This window comes from Aethalodelphis obliquidens, unplaced genomic scaffold (assembly GCF_003676395.1).
Source record: "Aethalodelphis obliquidens isolate GAN/ISIS:26980383/991018 unplaced genomic scaffold, ASM367639v1 scaffold5, whole genome shotgun sequence".
NCBI lineage: Eukaryota > Metazoa > Chordata > Mammalia > Artiodactyla > Delphinidae > Aethalodelphis > Aethalodelphis obliquidens.
Window position 1 is genome coordinate 48,997,409 of NW_020837949.1, and position 21,148 is coordinate 49,018,556.

General features: G+C 44.7%; 1 protein-coding gene across 1 annotated transcript; it reads left to right on the forward strand.

The window, feature by feature from the left end:
- Window positions 1–3,619: 3,619 nt before the first annotated feature.
- Window positions 3,620–17,891, forward strand: LOC113618576 (uncharacterized). The gene is given in 3 exon segments (XM_027102786.1): window positions 3,620–3,750; window positions 16,112–16,462; window positions 17,552–17,891. Coding segments are annotated over 3 exon segments (822 nt in total).
- The last annotated feature ends 3,257 nt before the right edge of the window (window positions 17,892–21,148 follow it).

The window sequence follows — 21,148 nt, forward strand, 5'->3', positions numbered from 1 at the left end:
AAAGGCTTGGAGATAACCTTGACAAAGAATTTTGAATGTCACTGTAATCAACAAGGGAACTGGTTAAGGTAAAGTTTCCTTCATGGGTGTTACATGTTCCAAGCATCAATTTGAGACCTGACCCGACTGCTGGGCGTAGAACACACGGAAAGGTAGTACGTAGCAGGGGTGTGGGGTCAGGTGGCCTTGGCCTGGGAAGGAGGTGGGGGTCGGCAGTGAGACTAGAAGGAAAGAGCGAGGTGTGAGGGTGACTCTGAAGTTTAAAGAACAAGTTGAAGGGCTGGAGGGTGAGACAGAATGTGGGATTGAGGGTTCTGTGTTTTGAGTCCAAAGAGAATTTTGTGCAGGCCCTGGTGATGAAAATTTCTGCCGGAATTTTTAAGGTTGTGCTCTCCTTTTAGCTTTGTAATAATTTGATTGTACTCATCTGTGTTCCACAAGGCAGGATATTTATTACCTCTGTGTAGGTTCACATAACTGAATTCTGTATGTATGGGAGTGTAATAAAAAGCAGCTGGTGTTTATTGAATACTCACTGTGTGTATGCCAGGTACTAAATTAACTTCCTTAGTTCTCACAGCAACCCTGAGAGGTGGATACTATCCTTTTCCCCATTTCACAGATGGGGAAACTAAGGCACTGAGAGGTCAAATGGCTTTTTGAAAGCTACTCACTGAGTAAGTGGGGAAGCGGGGATTTGAGCCCAGGCAGCGGGCCTCCAGAGTCCTGGTCCTTGACCCCTGGGAAGGGATGAACACTACGCAATCTTCCCAAGGTCACAGCTGAATGGTGATCACATTGGGATTCAAACCCAGGTCAGATGCCAAAGCCCAGGCTCTTTCCTTTATTCCCCAGCCGACCCCAGAGACGACATTAGCAATTCAAAGACCAGGTTCAATCACTGCTTGGGGGTAAAAGTTGTCCAGGGTTCAGAGAAGCAATTTTGCAGTGAACCCGGGTGACACTAAGCAGAGTTTTCTCTTCCTAGAATATAAAACTTGTATGAAAGGAGGCACTTTCAAAAAAGATTTTTCTTAGATTTTCTTTGCACATTAAGTTGATAATTACATATAGGAGTTGATAATTACAAAAGGAGGGCACTGATAAACACCAAACCATTGTCTTGCAGGGGGATTGGGTGGGGTGGGTGAGAATGAGAGCCTTTTGGAGTTTGGGTCATGTAAAAGGGAATTTTTCACATTTTCCCCTATGTCCGTACTATATCGTTTGAATCTTTTATAATGATATTGTATTCATGTATTAATTTTCAAATTTAAAAATGAATTTTAAAAAATATATAGAAACAGAAACTTCAGGTTTTTAGGCAGAAATAAGGAAGTCCTAGTTATCCAATACTATAAACACATTTTTACAATTAGTGTTATGCAGGCAAGGAAATAATTCCAGTGTAACTAAATAGTATCTATGTATGTCTGTGTGTGTCCACAGATATACATGGGCAGGGCACCTCACCAGGATGGCAGGCCGCAGCTGTATATAGCAGGGCAGCTAATTATCCCTCACTTCACTAAAGGAAGAATTTCACAAAAGCTTTATAGATTCCAGGAAGCAAATCTGCAAAACTTGGTAAATGTAGAAGAAATGATCCAGGATTGAGATAAGGCATCTAACCTTAAAAGATTTTTTGAAAAAAGGCAACCAACAGTTAAGTGCCCACTGTCTATTGCCGGGTTTCTCCTGGCTGCACCCCACAACTTCACACCTTTAGTAACAGGGCTCCCCTGATATGCCGAGGCATGACAGAGTTTCCAATTGAAACTCACTTGTAATTCATTGTTCTTCTCACATCAGTTTGCAAGGAAGGGAGCACAGCAGAGAGACAGGCATCCTGTACGCCCAAGACAGTCTGGTTGATCTCTTCTGTTCTACCTATTATTAATAGCACCCTCCCACCTTCACTCAGTATCTGATTTTGACTGATCAGCCATATGGTCATTGTAGGCTAGAGCAAAGCCTGTATCTTGCCAGGTCCAAAGGAGAGAGCAGCCCGTTCGTCCTTGTGCACAGCAGCCGTGGTGCCTTCCTGGTCTTGCTGTCTCTGAGCAGTCCTCTTATCTCAACCTGGGTCCCCTGTCTTTTCCATCCCTCCTTCCATTTCCTTTGCTTAAAGCTAAAACCAGCTTTACTAGTCCCAGAATCCCACCTCTCCCCACTGAACTTCTCAAGGCCATTGAAGCTTCACACTGTAGCTCCAGCTTTAGGTGGGTTCCCAGATGAAGGGGAGAGAGAAGCTGAGGTCCCAGGACACCACAGCAACATCTGACAAGTTAAGCTACTTCCTAGAGTGGGAATGAAACTAAGGGTATGGAGAAGACATTAGACCTACCTTTGATACCAACATACCACGCAAATAAGCAGTTATGGGCTTGGAATCTGATAAATTTTTAAAAAAAAGAAAACAAAACACACATGCATGTACAACTCTCCCTCTCTCTCTCTCTCTCTCTCTCTCTCTCTCTCTCTCTCACACACACACACACACACACACACACACACACACACACACGCAGGAAGACATGCTTTTAGAATGGTAAGTGCTTCCAAAAAATAAAAAGACTGGGCATCGCTCTGGGGTTTCTCTGGGAGGCAGCATCTGCTGTGGGTAGGACCTCCAGCTTGGGATTCAGACACATCTTAGCTTACAATCCAGCTCAGCCATTTACTAACTATGTCAGCCAGTTTTATTATCTGTACAATGGGAATAATAAAAGCATCAAAGCATTGTTTTGAAGTTTTGAAGATTAATATGATCGTGGGGTTAAAGTAACCACAGTAATGAGTCAATACATGTTAGCGAGTATTGCTGCTATTATAGATACACTACTGACAATGTCATGATAAAGAGACATTGTGACCTTATCAAAATATGTTACTGGAGCATAGTACATGCTGCATAAATGTTAACTGTTATTATTATTACAATGGTTAGTTCAGCCTGTGTAACAATCTATCATTACAATGGCAAGAAACTGCCAATCTGGTTCTTGACGGCGGGTTTGCCGTCCTTTGCTGCCACCTTGGTTTCCTCTCGTGTGAGGGCTGCTGAATACCGGCGTTATGTCAAATCTGGTATTTCCGGTGGCGTCTCCAAGGCTCCCCACCCAGCCGCAAATATACAAGAAACCTTGTAGTCAATGCCTTCACTACAATTCTCCAGAATTCTCCTAGCCCAGCCTGCAAAATTTCCAGTAGGGTTTCTGATCTAAAATGAGAGGCAAGGTAGGTCATGAGGTACTTTAACCCTAAGGAGGTTTTCCCCACTGGCCATTTTTACAGCATCATACTTAAGGAGGACCCTTTCTGAGGGCAATTATTCTGTTTGTTTCACAGTTTGGTGGCACAAACAGTAGTGTTTTTCTATTGAAAAATGAAGGCTCTAAAATTAGATGGTGGCCGTAAATTTTTTATGGGTGCCCTGCACCGTTCATACCCTCGCTTTACCTCCTGTGCTCCACTCAGCTGGGACGGCTCCAAGCTGCCAGCCTGATTTGCGGTCAGTTCTACTCGCTGAGAAGCAGCGGCCGATGGCATTGAACGCTGGGCAGGGCAGGAGACCCAGGCCCCTTTCCAGGCATCATCTCCAGCTGCGTCCACCGTCATGGGGAAGCCCTTCTCTCTTGGCCTCCTTAGACCCCAGCTGCCTGGGGTCAAGTCCAGCTCTCCGCTTTCCAGCTGTGTCACCCTGGATAATGGCTTGACCTCTGTGAGCCGCTGTTCCTTACCTGTAAAGTGAGAATAACAATGAGACTCGCCTCCCACGGTGCTGAAAATGAAATGACATCGTGTTCGAGAAAGCTCTAGGCATCCACAGTGATTCCTCCTAAGCGCCCACTTTATCATGGAGCAGACTGGCATTTCCTGAGCACCTGTTCTGGGTCACCCCCGTGCCAGGTGCTTACTTGGGCTATCTCGTTGAAACTCTGCCACCCTGAAGGGCAGCCAGTGTCATCCCGCGTACGTGTGAGGGAACGAGTTTCAGGGGTAAAGTCCCCTCTCTTTGGACCCACAGGGGATAAGAGTGCAACACCAACTCGGCCTGTCTGATTTCAGGGTCTTACTTCTCCTACCACACCCCCCATGCAGAGGCTTCATAAATAGCACATCTCTGGTGGGGCTCAGGGCCTGTAGACAGTGACCTTTGCTTGGCTGTGGGTCCTTTCCCACGAGCAGCCCTGCAGGGTCTGCCTCAGGCTCTGTGGTTCCGTGCAGCCATTTGCTAAGCAGGATGTGAGGTGTGGGGTGTTCGCTTACCAGCCTGGCTTATCTGCTTTGGGGCAGGGCCTTCCTGGCTCTGGCCTTGTGGGTTCATGATTTGGCATAATTGCGGTGACCACAATGACACCACTGGCTTTGCTGAGGAGCCTCCCAGGCCAGGAGCCTGAGAGGAAGCAGGATGGGGCCTTGGTTTAGATTTCAAAGGCTGGAGATAAAGGGGTGTGTTCCCCAGCTTCCCACCTGGTTCTATCTCAGAAAAGCAGCTCTTGATTCTTTTGGTTCTCCCATTATTTCACGAACTGAAAACTGAAAGAAAATGATTTTTCCCTCTATCAAACCTGTTTCACTCTCTATTACAAATGACAGTTCTAGGGACAGTCGTCCAGTTACTGTTTTCCACCTGTATAGGTCAGCTGCTGGTGGGCTTCCTGGCAGCCACTCCCTCCTCTTCTGTCCCCGTCTGAATTTTCCTCTGTGGCGTCACTGCTTCTCTTCTCTCAGCCCTTGAGCTTCGGGTAGCACCACTCACCCCAGGCTCAAGGGCACACCATGTGACTCAGCCCCAGCCAATCAGAGCATTGCATTCCACTGACCACAGGATTGGTCCAGGACTAGGCACTGGCCCACTGAGATGGAGAGATACTTTTGCCAGGACTTCTCAAAAAATCATTTTTAATTGCTTACCATCAACAGAGCAAACAAAGAAAATTTTCATCCACATTTGCATACGTCCTGACATACCACTGGGTACCCCTAGAGGTACATGGCCCCATTTTGAGAAGCATAGTCCTACAGGCAAATTCCAAACTCCTGCGTACTCCGTATAAAGGTCTTCACAATTTATTGCAAACTCATCTTTTCAGCCCCATCTCTTGCCACCCTGAGTTTCTTGCCATTTCTGGAACAAGCCCTGCTCTCCCACTCCTCTGGGTCTTTGTACCAACTGTTCCCCTTGTCTAGAATGCACTTCCCCCTCCTATGCCTAGAAAACTCTACCCATGCTTCTCTCTAGATCCACATCAGATGTCGCCTCCTCAGGAGGGTTTTCACTTACCAGATTTTTAGCTTCTTTCTCCTCAGCTACACACATATCTTAACCTGGGCTTGTGTGATTCTCCCTTCCTCACTGGGCTATAAGCACACCCCTAAGCACCTCTGTATATCCAGAGCTAACACAGGGCCTGAATAAAGGCTTATTGGATGGGTGGATGGATGGATGGATGGACAGACCAATGGACAGATGGACCATTGTGCTTAGAAAAACCAGCTCCCACACCTGCCACAGCATCCTGGCCCAGCTGGCATCCCTGTTGAGTCACAGTGACGGTTGAATAACATACAACCTGGTTCTTACACGGGCATAATTCTATTTATTAATTGCCAATTTCATAACAATCCATTTCACTGTCTATGCCTGTTAAACTCTTGAATGCTTTATAAGGAAAGGAAAACAGGGCCAGTTGCTCTTTTCCCTTAGTCTACCTGCTTCCTGACGGCAGCCAGGGCAGGAGTCACTCTTCGTGCTGTGGCAGAAACTGGCTACCTGCCCACCAACCCCGTTTCCTTTCCTCTTGGGCACACAGCTCAATTATATTTCCCAGTCTCTCTTGAAGTTAGGTGTGACCATGTGACAATTCCAGCCAACGGAACATGGATGAAAGTGATAGATACAATTTCCAAGTCTGGCCCATGAAAACCACCCATGTGAGATCCTGTGTGCTCTTTCCCCAACGCCTGGTTGGAAGTGAGAGGGCTCTGAGGTCCCCAGGGGGGTAATAGAGAGTCAATATGGAAGACCCCAGGTTCCTGACTCACCGTGTGGAGAGCCACTACAGACATCCACATTGGACTGGGTTGTAAATAAGAAATGTCATTTTATACTCTTAAACTCAGTGATGTGCTGGAGCTGGCTTATTCTGACTTGTGAAAACCAATGATTAAATTTGGAAGAATTTTGCAAGTCAGTTGTTAAATACAGCCATGATTAAGAGTTAAGTCTCATAAACTAACAAACACATTATATTTTTTAAAGGTAATAATATTCAAAACTCATCCCAACCTAATAATTTTACCATATTTATTATGTACTTTTCTTGAGGTTATTTTTGTGGAAATACTGTGTAATGGGAGGGTTACAAATATCTCTTCCCAACTCTGCATTTAATGATGTCACATTGTGTCTTGAAATCAGCCACAGTAGCAGTACTTACACTGTAGAAATTGGCAAATACTACAAACCAGGCTTTCCCCCGCCCCGGAAAAGGTTAAACATTTGCCAACACACCAGTCTAAGGCTTGTCTGTTACAGGAGCAAATGCTTCCCTAACACACTGACTTTCTACTTTAGGAAAAGATAACAGATTAAATGCACATTAGCTAAGTGCATCAGCTCAGCATAAAGGAAAAGCAGCCACAGTGGCCACAGCAGCTGTCTAGAGCCGTGGCACGTGAAGAGTCACACCAACGCTCAACATACTCAAGGTGAATGTCAGTGGCATCGTGTGCTTGAGACCCCGCTCATCTTCAGAGCACGAGCGTGTGATGACGGAGGCACAGCAGCTGTCATTGCCTGCTTTCACATTTATTGGGTGACAAGTGTAAATAAGAGGGAATGGAAATAAGGGTGCTAAGTTTCAACCCACAGCTCTTGCTGGAGAATACAAAAGTGAAGATGTTCTGCGTTCCAGCCCAAGTTCTTTGAGGAAGAAAATTTCTCCATGTTTTAACTCTCAGCAAAAGCATACGTTTTGGCACCAGCACCTGGAGTGGACCCACGCAGAGCAGAGAGGCCGAGAGAGTGGCAAGTCCGTGGCCAAGGCAGATCCTGGGCTGCAGGTGTGAGGACAGCAGGCCTTGGGCCAGAGCCAGATCGACAGTGTTTGAATTCACCAGGTTTGCACATGGCAAAATGATCGAAATAATTATCCTTTGTGGAAGCCATAATATTTTACTTAGAGGAAGGCAGGCAGATCCTTGGGCAGCGTGGCCCTCCTCCTCGGGATATAAACTGCTGAAGTAGACCCCAGAGTGCAGGGCCATTTGCGAGAGACATCACGCAATTCGCAGGACATTTCAGTGCAGACACTGAATGAACTAATTCTGCTAATAGAGTATTTGATTTAATGGCACATTAAAGGGGAAAGGGGAGCGCAGACACATCCTTCAGCTCAGCAGCTGATGGGTTACCGTAGATATCTTAAGTGAAGGAGCTAAATTCTCCTCTGCCTGCACCAGAGCATGAGAGTTGCAGGAACAGACACGGTCATTTTGCGCCTGGGTTTTGGCTCAGGAGCTCCGAGCAGAAATTATCAGGTTAATGCAGTGCTCCTGCACAGAGGTTATAATGACTGGCTGGAAAGACTGACCCACACAATGACGATGAGTTTCTTTCCCTTTTTGTTAAAAAATAAAAGTTGCTAGATCACACCAGAGTGGAATAAAATAGAACTAGGGGTCACCTAGTAGATCATCACTTTTCCTTTCTGAGCCATTTGTTTTTAGTTATTTGCCCTTTGGTTCCTTCTGTCATTTTTGAGCGCCAGGCTCTTTACATGTATGCACGTGTTATTTACATGTACACCATCATGTAACCCTGGGAAGGAGATGCTATTTTCATCCTACTTTACAGATGCATAATCTGGGGCACAGAGAGGTTAAGTAAATTTCTCAAGGTCACTCAGCTAACTGGGGCCACAGCTAGAATTTAAATCCAAATTTCTCTGACTCCAGAAGCTGGGTTCTTATCCCTCCAAAGTACTATCCTTTCAGCTGGAAGGTGGGGCACAGCAGAGCTCATCAAATATCATCACCCAAAAAAAGCCCATCAGAACTGATTTGTTTAGAGACTCGAGCAATAAAATATATATATCCAAAGATATATATTTGGAGCAAACCTTTACTTTTTCAATTTCAAATTCAGTTTTTCAATTTTTAAAGAGTACTTCCCTAAAACAATCCAGTGGGAGTTTTACAGTAATTTTTTTTTCAAGAAAGCTTCACCTTGTATCTTTTTCTTCAAGATTCATATATAAACCCTAATCAGAAAAGGTGGCAAATTTTAATGATTTTGGTTTGTTCATTCTCTATTTATAACACCCTTCCTATTTATTTTTTCATTCAGCTGCCAGAAGACCTTTTCTGAAACTGAAATCTGATCAGCTCAGTCCCTTCATTGGGTTTTCCTGTAAAATGTGGGCCGACCACCCCAGCGTGGTGCACTCACCGTGGGGCCCTGTTCACCACTCCTCCTGTCTGCCCACCCTCTCCCTCTCACTTGCATCTTAGACATCAACCACAGCAAGCTGCTAGGAGAGTCTCCAGGACTTTGCGTGATCTGCCTGCTCCATTCTTTGACTGGATGACGCACAATTCCTGCTTCTTCTTTGAAAGCAGCTCCGTGTCACCTCCTCCAGAAAGTCCCTGTGGACTTCATCTCCTCGCCCTACCTGTATTTGGGGCTGCTTCTCTCTGCCCCCATTGAAGCCTGGGTTTATTTCTTTCATGGCCCTTGTCCCATTTCATCACCCTTCTCCACGTGACGGTCTCCTCAGAGCCTGCCACAGTGATTCAACGATGCATGATAGGATCACCCAGAAAGTCTGATTTAATTCATCAGTGGAGGGCTAGGGTTGAGAACCTCACTTCTGGCTTCATTAAGGTTTGCTGACCAACTAACTGAATGGATGGATGCATGAATGAATGAATGAACACACTGAGGCACAGAGCCTGAGATTCTGACCTGCTTCCACCAACCCTGGAGACTATGACTTGCTCTGCCCTAAAATAATTAGAATTTGTCTAAGGAGGCTCCTTGGTCACGCACTAGGTTGGGGGCTGCGAATTCAGATCCTGAAAGTTCACAGAGTCCTCGTCTGACTTCAAGAACAAGAATGGACTGCCACTTGTTCCAGTACACAAAATGGGAAAGATGATTCCTCCCACATAAAGGAACCTCTCCATGGAGCTGATGTCAGATGCTGTGAAATTACCAATTCCTCCTCAACAGATACCCCTTTCCTCCTCGACCAGCTGGGATGAGAGCTCATCTCAAGTTCTCTGCCAGCTAAGAATCCCAGAACCGTTGGTGGTTGGAAGGGGTAACAGCACTGCCCAGTGACCACTGGAAACACCCCCGTGTACTGGAGGGCACGTCATCCTGACTCGGGCTACACCTCTGGCAGAAGAGGCCTGACAGCCCATCCCTGAGGTCACAGCGGAGCAAACCCCCAACATCACGGCCAAGTCCGAGAGGCCAGTTCATGGAACAAAACAACCTCGGGCTGCTATTGCTGAGACCCACAGGCATGGAGAGATACCCCTTGCTAAAACCTGCACCCTTTTGTCCTCCTTCTGAGGAGAAAAAAGCCAAAAGTCCTGGAGATTTTAGCTCACAGAGCCCAATCTCACAAGCTAGAATATCATTGGATATCTCTTGCATTTGAAAAATCACAGATGCATGCTCTGCCTTCCAGCACCAGGCAGGAGAAATGAGACAAACAAGCTTTGAAAATAAATCTGACTCTCGTGGCTCCTGAGAGCCGACAAGTGTTGTCCATCTGCCGCAAGTGCTCACACTGTGAATTCATTGATTTGATGATACTCTAGCATAATTGACTGAGGAGACTGGCTTCTTGACTTGCCTCCATGTTTGCTGTCTGATACCTTCCCAACACCGCTCTCTCCACTTTATTTGTGACGGGGAAGGAGAAACCAAAGATTTTTCTGGCACTTTCTGATGGGATGACACCTATTCTACTGGCCATCCTGAGACAGCATGCTTTTTGGATTCTTGAATGGCAGGAACTGTTAGCTGAGTGTTCCTTTCTACTGACAGATCTTACTCATCTTCCCAATACTGCGTGCATCCTCTCTACCCTGGCTGTCCATTTGTATTTATAGGTAACGAAAAACAGCTAGAGGTCTATTGCTACACCTGAAGTCTCTCCCTAGTAAGAGGGACGTAGCAGCAACCACGAGCTGACACAGAACAGTGATAACGGCAGAATTGTCACAGGAGCTGTTAGCCTGGGGAGTAATACTGATCTTTCCACTCTCAGCAGCCAGACCCATCCACCTCTCTGCAACTGTGACATTCAGATGTCACCACCGTTTCATTAAATGGAATCAAAACAGCTGTGAGGATTGCTGTTTTATTTTCTAGCACAAAGTCATCATAACTTACTTTACAAAGCAGCTAGCAGCCAGCAAGTGCAGCTGAAACGGAAAAGCCGACTGCAAAAAGGAGGAACTTGAAAGGGGGACGACCCAGGGGCAGGTGGAATCTGGAGCTAGCTAGGGGCCCCCCGTGGCTCACTGCAAATGACCCAGGAGCCCTGGCCATACGGTTATTCGCGAAGATATAACCACAGGACAAGTTGAGTTTGGCACCTAGTAAACAGATACCTATATACTAAGGTTCAGTTCAGCCTTCGATAGATCACTATCCGGCCACTGCTAGAGGCAGAAGCTCAGACAATAGAGCACTTCCAGAGCCCTTCTCCACCCTGCCACACTCAGCCTCAGCCCTGATGCAGTGTAAACCTCCTCAAGACATGGTTGTTAAGCCTTAGGAGACATGCCAGCTTCTTAAGCTGGACAGCATGGCCAAGACAGTGTGGCTCAGTGGTTAAGTCACTGACTTTCTAGTGAAATGGGCTGGGTTGCATTCCGCCCTGTGCTGCTTAGTAGCTCTGTCACGGGGAAAACTACTTAATCTCTGTATCTCAGTTTACTCATCTGTAAAATGAGCTTCATGGGGAGAGCAGATCTTGTCAGCGCCTTGCCCTTACCTTCAACCTGACTGCTTCCCACTGCGTTTCTTGCCCTAAAGCTTTTTCTGGTGGTCAGAGCCCACTCTCTGCTCACCTGGCAGGCTGGATGCACCAGAGAATTAATACTCCCTAGGAGCAGCTCTCGACCAGTGAGAATGGGAGTTGGTGTATAAATCGATGATGGTATATAAATACCTCAACTCCCTTGCCCCTTGAGTAGGACAACCCTAAGACACAGGTTCTCTACTGACACCCAGATTGCTACAGTGGATCAATCTGCAGTTGACCTCAGCGGCCACTTGCTTAATAGCAAACCCTTTGCTAGCTGCCTCCTTTCTTTGCCTCACTTTCCCACTCACCTTCTGGGGTTTCCTGGAATCATCTCCCAGATAATTTCAGAGGGCACCTTTTTTCTCACTGGTCTTGTGGAAGGATGGGGGCTGCCTTTTTCTCATTGGTCTCTCCAATGAGAAAATGTCTGTTTCTAATTGCCCCCACCCCCGTAGATGTGCTTTTTTTTAAGCCCATGATCAGGGAGACCCTGCAAATCTACATATGAGATTTTCTGGTTCCCAGATATATTTGGTCTCACTTCACAGCCATCCTCAAAATCCAGCAGTGAGCCTTCCCAAAGTACTATGTTTCTGCATGCATGTTGTTTGATACTAGAAATATCCTAGCATTATCATTTGAAAACTCCATTATTAGGACAGTGAATTAAGTTGCACATTGCTATTTCCTTTCTGAAACTGGTACACTCAACCCCACAGCTTCTAAAATGTGGTAGATCAATACTACATTCCGACCAAGTGAACCATTTGCTATCTCCAAGGACAGCGCAGCAAATTTTAAAAATCACAAAATCCATTTTATTCTTGACTTCCAGTATATAATTGGGAATATTTCAGGGGAAAAAAAAAATCCATGAATCAGTTTTGCTCTTTTAACCTTGTAGGATCTTGTAAGAATTTAGGCATTCAAAAAATGAGCAACTATACACCAAAGGCTTAGAGTTCCTTGGTAATGGTACTTGTTGTGAATTAGCACTTATTCATGGGAAGGTTGAAGTCTACAGCTTGTTAACACTTTAGTTGGAGAAAAGGTGTTAATGAAAGTAGTATTTGCATTTATTTCTCATCAAGGCTAAATGAAACTGGGTAGAAGAGTCAGATCAAGTTCATCTTCTGGGGGAAAAAACAATTCAAAGCACACACTTTCTTAACAGAGAGACAGTCACATAAGAATAGCAGCTGAGGGCTTCCCTGGTGGCGCAGTGGTTGAGAATCTGCCTGCTAATGCAGGGGACACGGGTTCGAGCCCTGGTCTGGGAGGATCCCACATGCCGCAGAGCAACTAGGCCCATGAGCCACAACTACTGAGCCTGCGCGTCTGGAGCCTGTGCTCCACAACAAGAGAGGCCGCGATAGGGAGAGGCCCGCGTACCGCGATGAAGAGTGGCCCCCGCTCGCCGCAGCTAGAGAAAGCCCTCGCACAGAAACGAAGGCCCAACACAGCAAATAAATAAATAAACTCCTACCTCCAACATCTAAAAAAAAAAAAGAAAGAATAACAGCTGCTATTATTATTAATCCTCATTATTTTAACTTGAGTCTTTGGGTCAGGGCACCTATGCAAAAGAGTTTTTGTGGGCCTGGGCATCTGGGAGCCATGTACAGCTACACAATGCAGTCATGGCGCTTTGCACAGGCTGCCGTTCTCTGATGGTAGGACCAGTGTCAACTCCCTCTGGAGAGTTGATGCCTCTCTGAGGGTCCATGAGAAGGCTGGCAATTCGGATGTGTGTCTCAGGGTAACATTTATTCCAATTCTTCCCCCTTTTAATCAGTTCAAAGGCAGACCCGTTTCAGCGCTGATGGGCCAGCACCATCCGTAGGGAGCATTCATGATCTCTTTTCTGCTCGTTTAAGGGACTTAGGAATGCCTGGTAGACAGTCTCTTACTGGAACCAATGAGACCCATATAAAGCTTAAGGGATGTGGACAAACCTGTTCTTGGCTTTCATAAACTTTCTTCCTCTGGTGTTCTGGACAGCCCCATAACCTGTCCATGGAAAGGGCTGCTTCAGAAAATTGCACTTTTTATGGTGGCAATTCAGTCTCGCATCTGAGTCCTTGACGGTAAAAGGTATTTAAATTTAAAAGCGTATTTTGATATAAAGTCTATGGAAACCCGCTCCCTCCCAGTTATTTGGATACTCTCGCCAAGCAGAGAGTATGGCTGCTTCATGCCTATTTCGTTTTCCCATTCAATCCATTTTCACTGAAAAGGAGACATAAGCAGGGAAGCCAATATAGTTTTATTGGATCCAATGCACTGCCACTAAAACAAATATATGTACACTCAGGCCAATACACTTTTATTAAAACAAACAGAATTTAATTCAAACCAGCATTCAATACATTTTCTCAAAGCAATGAAATTAAGCTCTACCAGTACTTCTGCTCAATATGTTTTCCCAATCAAATCCATGTGAACAAAGTGAAATATACTTATCATAGATAACACAGTTTTATTAAAAAACAAATTCACTGAAACTGAGTTTCCCTTTGAACTGATAGATAAAAATTCTAACCAATTGTACAATTAGATCATAGAACAGACGTATTTTTACTTTAGCAAAAAGCATTTCTATTCAAGCCCACTTTAAAACACGCTAATGGATAATAAAAGTTGCTCCAACAATGTCTTTAATGGAGTATTTTCTCAAAAGTATGTCCTTTGGGGTTGAAGTACAATCTAGAAAATAAAAAACACTTAGGGAAAAAGAACAGTGCTGGGAATACGATTACAATAAATTCAGACTTGTAATGATTAAATACTTAAGTCTACCCGTGTATACTTAGCGTGAAGGTTTTGGACATGTATGAACACACAGACATGCTTGGGGACATTCTGTAGCTGTGCTATTATACCCCATTACCCAGAAAAAATCTTCCTTATCAGTGTTCAAACACATAAATTCTCATCTGTCTGAGGTCCACTAGGGATTCTCATGCTTAGGGCTAACCTGATGGAATGGGGAGTTGGGTATTCGTATGGCTCTTTGGAGGAGATTTCAATGTTGGTGCTTAGATCACAAAACACCTTTGAGTCTTCTGAAGAACCGTGGAGAGGCAGAACTACTTCCAAATACCACGCACCTTTTGCAGAGTAACAAACTCACTTACTACATACAAGCAAGAGTATCCACATGCATTCCACCTCTACCCAGGGCCACCATGCTCCTGCCATGTGCAAACTCTCAGGTAGAGGAGAACATCTGGAGAAATTAGAATCCTCCCCATCAGGGAACATTAGGGCTCTAATCCATGGCCAGCGTGAACTCCACCCTGTCTGCCTCTGCAGTGATCCCACCCTCTGTCTTCTCTGCCTCTATCCTACCCAGAGGCTGCAGGTCGTAGGGATCGAACAGAATTCTACTCCCTTCATGAAGCAGCCCAGAAGATACTCTCTAAATCAAGACTGTGGGTTCCCTTCACTGTTTCCTCTTCCTGTCTAGAAAAGTGCAAAACGTACAGATTGTGCCCACAAGTCATTGGGCAAATAATTCATTGACCTCTAGAGCACCCTGGCCTTGAATGAACTAGACCCACCATCCCTGAAACACATCTAGTCACAGAGGACCCCTTGAGAACAGTTAGCCCCAGATGTTCACGACAGAATTGTTTATAAAGGTGAGATGTTAGAAACTTGAATAATTAGCATGGAGGGGCCTGGTTAAATGTATTGTAATGCCATCTTCCTAATGTATTCTATAGTATTAATACCAACACAGTATTGCAAGCATTCAAGGTGATATTGTGGAGAGATTTATTAAATGGGAAATGTTCATGGTATATGATTAAATGAAAAAATGTTTAACGAAATATTATATATAGTAATTTCTTATTTTTGTAAAGTAGACATGCATTCCTTTGCATAGATGGACAGACGACACTAAAATGTTAATAGTGGTTAACTGAGTGGAGGGGTTATAAATTTCTCTTTTTTTAATCTGTAATTGACAAATTTCCTACAATAAGCATATATCACTTTTGATATAAGAAAAATTTACTTTAAAAGTGATTTTTAAAACTTTTTATTTATTTTTGTCTGTACTGGGTCTTCATTGCTGCACACGGGCTTTCTCTAGTTGCAGCGAGTGGGGGCTACTCTTCGTTGCAAGTGCGGGCTTCTCCTTATGGTGCCTTCTCTTGTTGCGGAGCATGGGCCCTAGAGCTCGTGGGCTTCAGTAGTTGTGGCATGTGGGCTCAGTAGTTGTGGCTCGCGGGCTGTAGAGCACAGGCTCAGTAGTTGTGGCGCACGGGCTTAGTTGCTCCACAGCATGTGGGATCCTTCCGGACCAGGGATTGAACCCATGTACCCTGCATTGGCAGGCGGATTCTTAACCACTGCGCCACCAGGGAAGTCCCTAAAAGTGATTATTTTTTAAGGGATGTTGTTAAGTCCAATCTAAAATGTAGTGGCCAAATATTGGGTGTGCCTCTGTCATCTTAACTCTGCTATCTTTTCAGAAAGGGTCCATGTCACATTTTTTGTCTTTGTGCGCGATTCTATTTGAAGGCTTTGTTCAACTGGTCATCCAACATACACTTATACAAGAACCCAGGTAATAAATTCCTCCTTGAGTTTGTTCCAGGAAGCAGTGGCTCAGCAAAAAAAAAAAAAAAAAAAAAAGATGTGCCCACTTTATTTTGTTAGATGAAATGAACTATGTCACCCCAGATTTTCCTTTTTGCTTTAGCTCAGAGCCATGCCTAGGTGTTCCAATGATCTCATTTCAGATGTCTGGGAACATCTAATGCCTCTGCTCCTCTTCAGCAATTTCAGTTCTACTTTCTTCTTTGTTTTTTTTGTTTGTTTGTTTGTTTTTTTACTGTGTTTACTTGTAAAAGAGATTCAGATTTATTTTGGAAATCTTTTGATTTGAATTACAAAAAAAATTACAAAAAAAATCCTATAGAAGCAAATCCTAAACAAATATAAATATTTGACCATGATTATGCAAAGAAAGCTCCTGTTGCTTTCTCGATGTCCATAGAGACATCATGCTGGGTGAGTGACACCTGAGGAGGAACCCTCAGGAGCTTGGGACTCATCTCATTCCTCTTGCTCAGGTGCATGGTCCTCTAGCCTCTGCTTGGCACTGATAGGGACAGGTCAGCTTCCCTGCCTGGAGGAGCAGCTGGGGTGTCCCCCTGTGGCCTGAAGGCATTGGACGGTGAGCCCAGGAATGCAAGGCATCCCCTTTCCTTCACTGGGATGCTCTGTGCGCCCTTCGGAGGAAGATTTGCTCTTCTGGGCTGCTTCACGCACATGGTTCAGCCCCTTCAGTTCAACTGGGTCCCTATTCGATATTTTTCTGTGACCCACTGTGAAGATGGAGGATGGGGACGAGAAGGAAGAAGGAGAGAGGGATGGTTTGGTGGTTGGTGGTAAAGAAAGATACAGACAGACAGACAGACAGAGAACAGAAGAGACAACACAGAGTACACAGAACATGTTTAATTAATACCGACATTTATCCTGCTGCAGTTGAAACCCAGGTGGAATAATTGCTGTTCATTGTATTGTTTTAGATGAAAATGGTAGAAATAAATGTAACTGTCAAAATTGTAAACCTTCCCATCTTCATTAAAAATAGAGTTAAGAAATGAAAAGCTGTAGGCAGGGAGACAAGAGTGTTCCGAGACTTCATTTTTTCCCCCAAGGCAACATTCCTGACGAAGCTTGGCATTCAGGCGTCCTGTTTTCTGTCTTGCTACTAACAGTTACTTCATTTTCTCCTCCCTTGGAAAGGGTCACCCAGAGCCCCACGCCCCACCCCCAGCCTCTCCCAGCCTGTACTTCTTCCGAGACCAGTTATCCTCCCTCACTGGCCTTCAAAGCATCCTACTCACCAGTACTTCCTTCCGGTCCTGAGAAAATGCCTTCTCCAGAAGCTGTCCATGCATTAACCAATCTAAACCTCTTAATGACCCTTTGAGAGGGACCTCTTATCCTCATTTCACAGCAGTGGAAATTGAGCTTCAGAGAAGTTGAATAACTGACCCCAGGTCACACAGCTCGTGCAAGGACTGAGTGACAGGGCTAAGATTCAGAGCATCAGCTGACTCCAGAGCAGGCGATCTGCCCTACCCCTCACTGCTTTCCCAGGAAGTCGTAGGGATCGCCTGGCTCCATGTGCACCTGGTGCAGAAGAGGAAACAGAAGCCCAGAGAGGTGAAGTGGCTTGCTCAAGGTCACCCTGACCCTGCCAGTTAGCCTGGGGCTCTGCACGCTACCATACTGCATAGCTCATTATATTCGAACTCTTTAGCTAATACATTCAGATGCTCAAAACCTGCCACTAAAATTACTGCCAGCATTTTCTAAGAGAAAGCAGCTTAGTTCCAACCTCTTTCTCCATCATTTTTCTTTTAATAAATAGCACAGCTGTGGTTTTATTCCAACTCCTTTCATTTCCTCTCCCTGCCCTCAAGTGGCGGTGTCAACGTGTGACCACGTGGCTCCAGATGGGCCAGCGGGAGAAGGAAAATTCTTGGAAAAGACAGGAAGAGGATTAGCTCTCTCTCTCTCCATTCATTTCCAACCCATGTCCTTCCTGTGTCCCTGGAATCCAACCTCAGTCTGTGGGCTTGGGAAGTGACTGAAGCCAACGGCTGGTCTGTGAGGGAAAGAGGAGGCAGATACACCAGGGAGCTGAGAAGTACATGGAAATCACACCCTGACCTGCCCAGGTGCAGGGAGCAGGTAGGCCAAGCCCCAGCCTGCCGATGCTTCTCCTTGCGCAGGAGAGAGCCAATCGCTGGTTTCTGTAAGATTCATAGACCTTATCAAGAAAATACATTTACTATTTGTTGAAACATGGAGGTTTGACTGTTGATGGAGACACATAGGGTGGTAGAAAGAGCACGAACTTGAGAATCAGACGGATTTTGCTCAGAGTTAGAACTAAGCTACCGACTAACCACTCGGCTAGGGGTCTTGAGGAAGTTATTTATCCTCTCTGAACCTCAGCTTTCTCATCTGTAAAATGGGATACTAGCGCACAGTGGGTGCTCAAATATGTATTTAATGAACTGATTTTAGAGTACTCAAAATCATTTGGATTACTGTTTTAAAATAAGAATAACCCAATTCCTGTCCATCTGGAATCCTATCCAGCGTGTAGTTTCAAAGGCAGCAAAGATCTTAATGGCTGAACATCACTGAGGTCCTCCAGAAATTTATTACGTATCGGAGAGCTTATGTTGACGGTATTCTGGAGGCAACGCACGATGCACAGAGTTAGCCCTCTCTATGTTGTTCAAGGTGTTAGAACGACTTAAATTTGCAGGACCACTCACTTATGAGTAATGTATGCGTGAATGTACACACACACACACACACACACACACACACACACGTCTGCACTCGCTCACACACAGGACCGCAGAACTCACTAACAGGCAGGAGTAGAGTAGCAAATCATTATATTCAACTATCGTGAGCTCCTGCAGAGCTCAAGAATGCAAGTGAGTTTCCCCCCTAATATCCCAACAGGCTAGAGTATTCCCGAGCTTTAAAATAACGTATTTTTTAATCCAAACACTAGCAGACATTTTCCCAAAATTCAGAAGCGTTTTGTCAAGAAGGAAAAGGAACTAACTAAACAGAAGATGAGTGGCATTTCTCAGCTATTTCATCACATCGCAACTTCAACAAAACCAAGCCCGTCCTTGCCTCATCCATGACAGCTCTGCGAGCAGAATGAGTGGATTGGGGCAGATATCAGTTTTAAATGCCTCCTAATATCATTTGGGCAAATTAGCTTATGTGGCTGGACATTGGATTCCAGCCACAGAGAATGTTCTTTTCCTGTCAGAAGCTCTGATAACCCAATGCCAGAGTGAAATATCAGTAACCTCTTAACAATTTTTCTTGATTTCTTTAAGAGTGAACATGAGACATGTTAAGAACAACAACCCAATCATTAAACCCCATGCGGTTCTCCTAGGAGCCAGCTCTATTGCTTTAATCAGATTATGGACAACTCATTCTCAGCCCCGCCATTCATCTTCTTTGTTTATATACACAGCAAGTGGCATTCTTCTTAACATCAAAAAATAGTAATCAAAACTGAGAACCACAAAAGACCTTTCACTATGTACGGAGTTAAGTAACATCTATTTGCTTTCAGTAGTTTCTAAACAACAAGTACACTGGTTCTGATTAAACCTGGCATGTGTTAATTACATCCGCGGTCCGGGGTTGTTTTGTCTGCGATAGAGGATGACTTAAGAATGAAGCCAGAGCTGAAATTTGAGGCTCCCAGGCCTCAGGAGCCACCTGCCTCCATGCGCTTCCTCAGTGAAAGTTTCCAGCCTCAGAATGGCAGCAACGGATGTGAGCGTGTCACAGAAAGTTACGTTTTGGGGGGGGGGGGGGTTTGTTTTGGTTTTAAGCCCTCGGCTTTATCACCCGTTTTATGGGCTGGAGTTAAATGGCAGTACAAGGCAGTTTGCTCTCTTACTGCTCAGCACTAACAGTCATCATGAGCCATAATTAGAAGTAAAACCACCACATAAATAACACGGCAGAAAAATTGTCACCAGGTCGAGCCAGACTGTGGCTATGGGAAACTTCAGTGGGTCCTGGGTACTTAAGGGGCATCGTGTGTTTTAGCCCATATTTGCCTTACTAAAGCCAAAATGGGAGCTGTTCAGACTTTCGAAACAGCTCTTGAAAATAGACAATGCCAGTTTAAACAGACTGTCTGCTGCTTAGTGTGATGTAGAAACCCTTTGCCTGGAGGCCAGGACAGCTGCAAGGGCTGAGAGGGAGAGGATGGGAGCCAGAGGCGAGGAAGGGTAAAGAAGTGGCTGGCAAGAAAGAAGCGCATGGACTTCCCCCATCAAGGAGGTCTGGATAGATTTCACGACCGCCCATCCTTGAGCCGGGAAGGTCACACTTCCACTGGGGGAACCAGTGAAGTTGGGTGGCCTCACAGAGGTTGCTTCTGTGACATACTCAGTGATGAAGTGGGAGCAGGCAGACTAACATTTCTGAGCATTTTACATCAATTTTCATTAATTCTCATAACAGCTTTAAGAAGTCAGAGAAAATAAATTGAGTCCTGCCCTGGGACAGGGCCCTGAGGAAACGGGACCAACGGCCCACTTTCTGCCTTTGGCCTGCCCATGTGCAAAGAGGCAGCAGATAGGAATTAACATGAGGGCGCCATACAAATAATCAGAAGCATTTCCTTTTTTCCTGATTTAGCCTCCCTCACGCAGGGGTTAGGAAACAAACCAAATGCAGTAAGCCTGGAATGGAAGGAACATGGTAGACAGTAGTTTTCAATTTTGAATCACTTAAAAAACTGATTTAAGTACATCCACTTGCTTTTAAAAAATAAGTCATATGTATTTTTCTATGGTTCAGCCAGAATAGTTAAGGTCGAATCTTCATATGGAATGAAAGAGAACATTCCTCTGAATGATCTGAAAGCCCACATGTGTTCTCTAAAAAAGGATGGTTTGCTTTCTCCTTTTCTTTCTCCTTTTGCAAAATCAAACAAATAAAAACAAAACAAAATTCATCAAAAACTCTGTGTTGAGAGTTTTTTTAAAAAAGAAACATTGCATCTGGTATTAAGCAATGCATTTAGTGGAATGGCTCTCTACATACACACGTAGGTAACACAGCTCCATTTCACATGCGGATTTTTGTCTGCATTTATATCTCTGCAGGCCACATATGGCGTGACACCGACATTTTTAAAATTAAGATATGAAGTGCTCATTTTTTTGTGGACCTGCTATATTCTAACAAATTTACTACACATCTCAGAAAACACATAGCTTTTCCAAAGTTGGTGAGCAGCCCAGTGCGGTTTACCTCCAGCCCACAGCTCTTTCCCTGAATTCAATACTGCAGGCACAATTTAATGCAAACTCAATTTATGACTTAATGCTCTAGGGACCATAGTGAGAGATTGTTACATTATTCTTTTCTAATCCTATTTGTGTTTTAATTTGCTAAGTCTGTAATGAGGTGCATGCCTTGAATAGATTCAAGATCTTTCACATAGCTTTTGACTTTGTTTAATATAATAGATTTTACAGTTTGCATTAAAT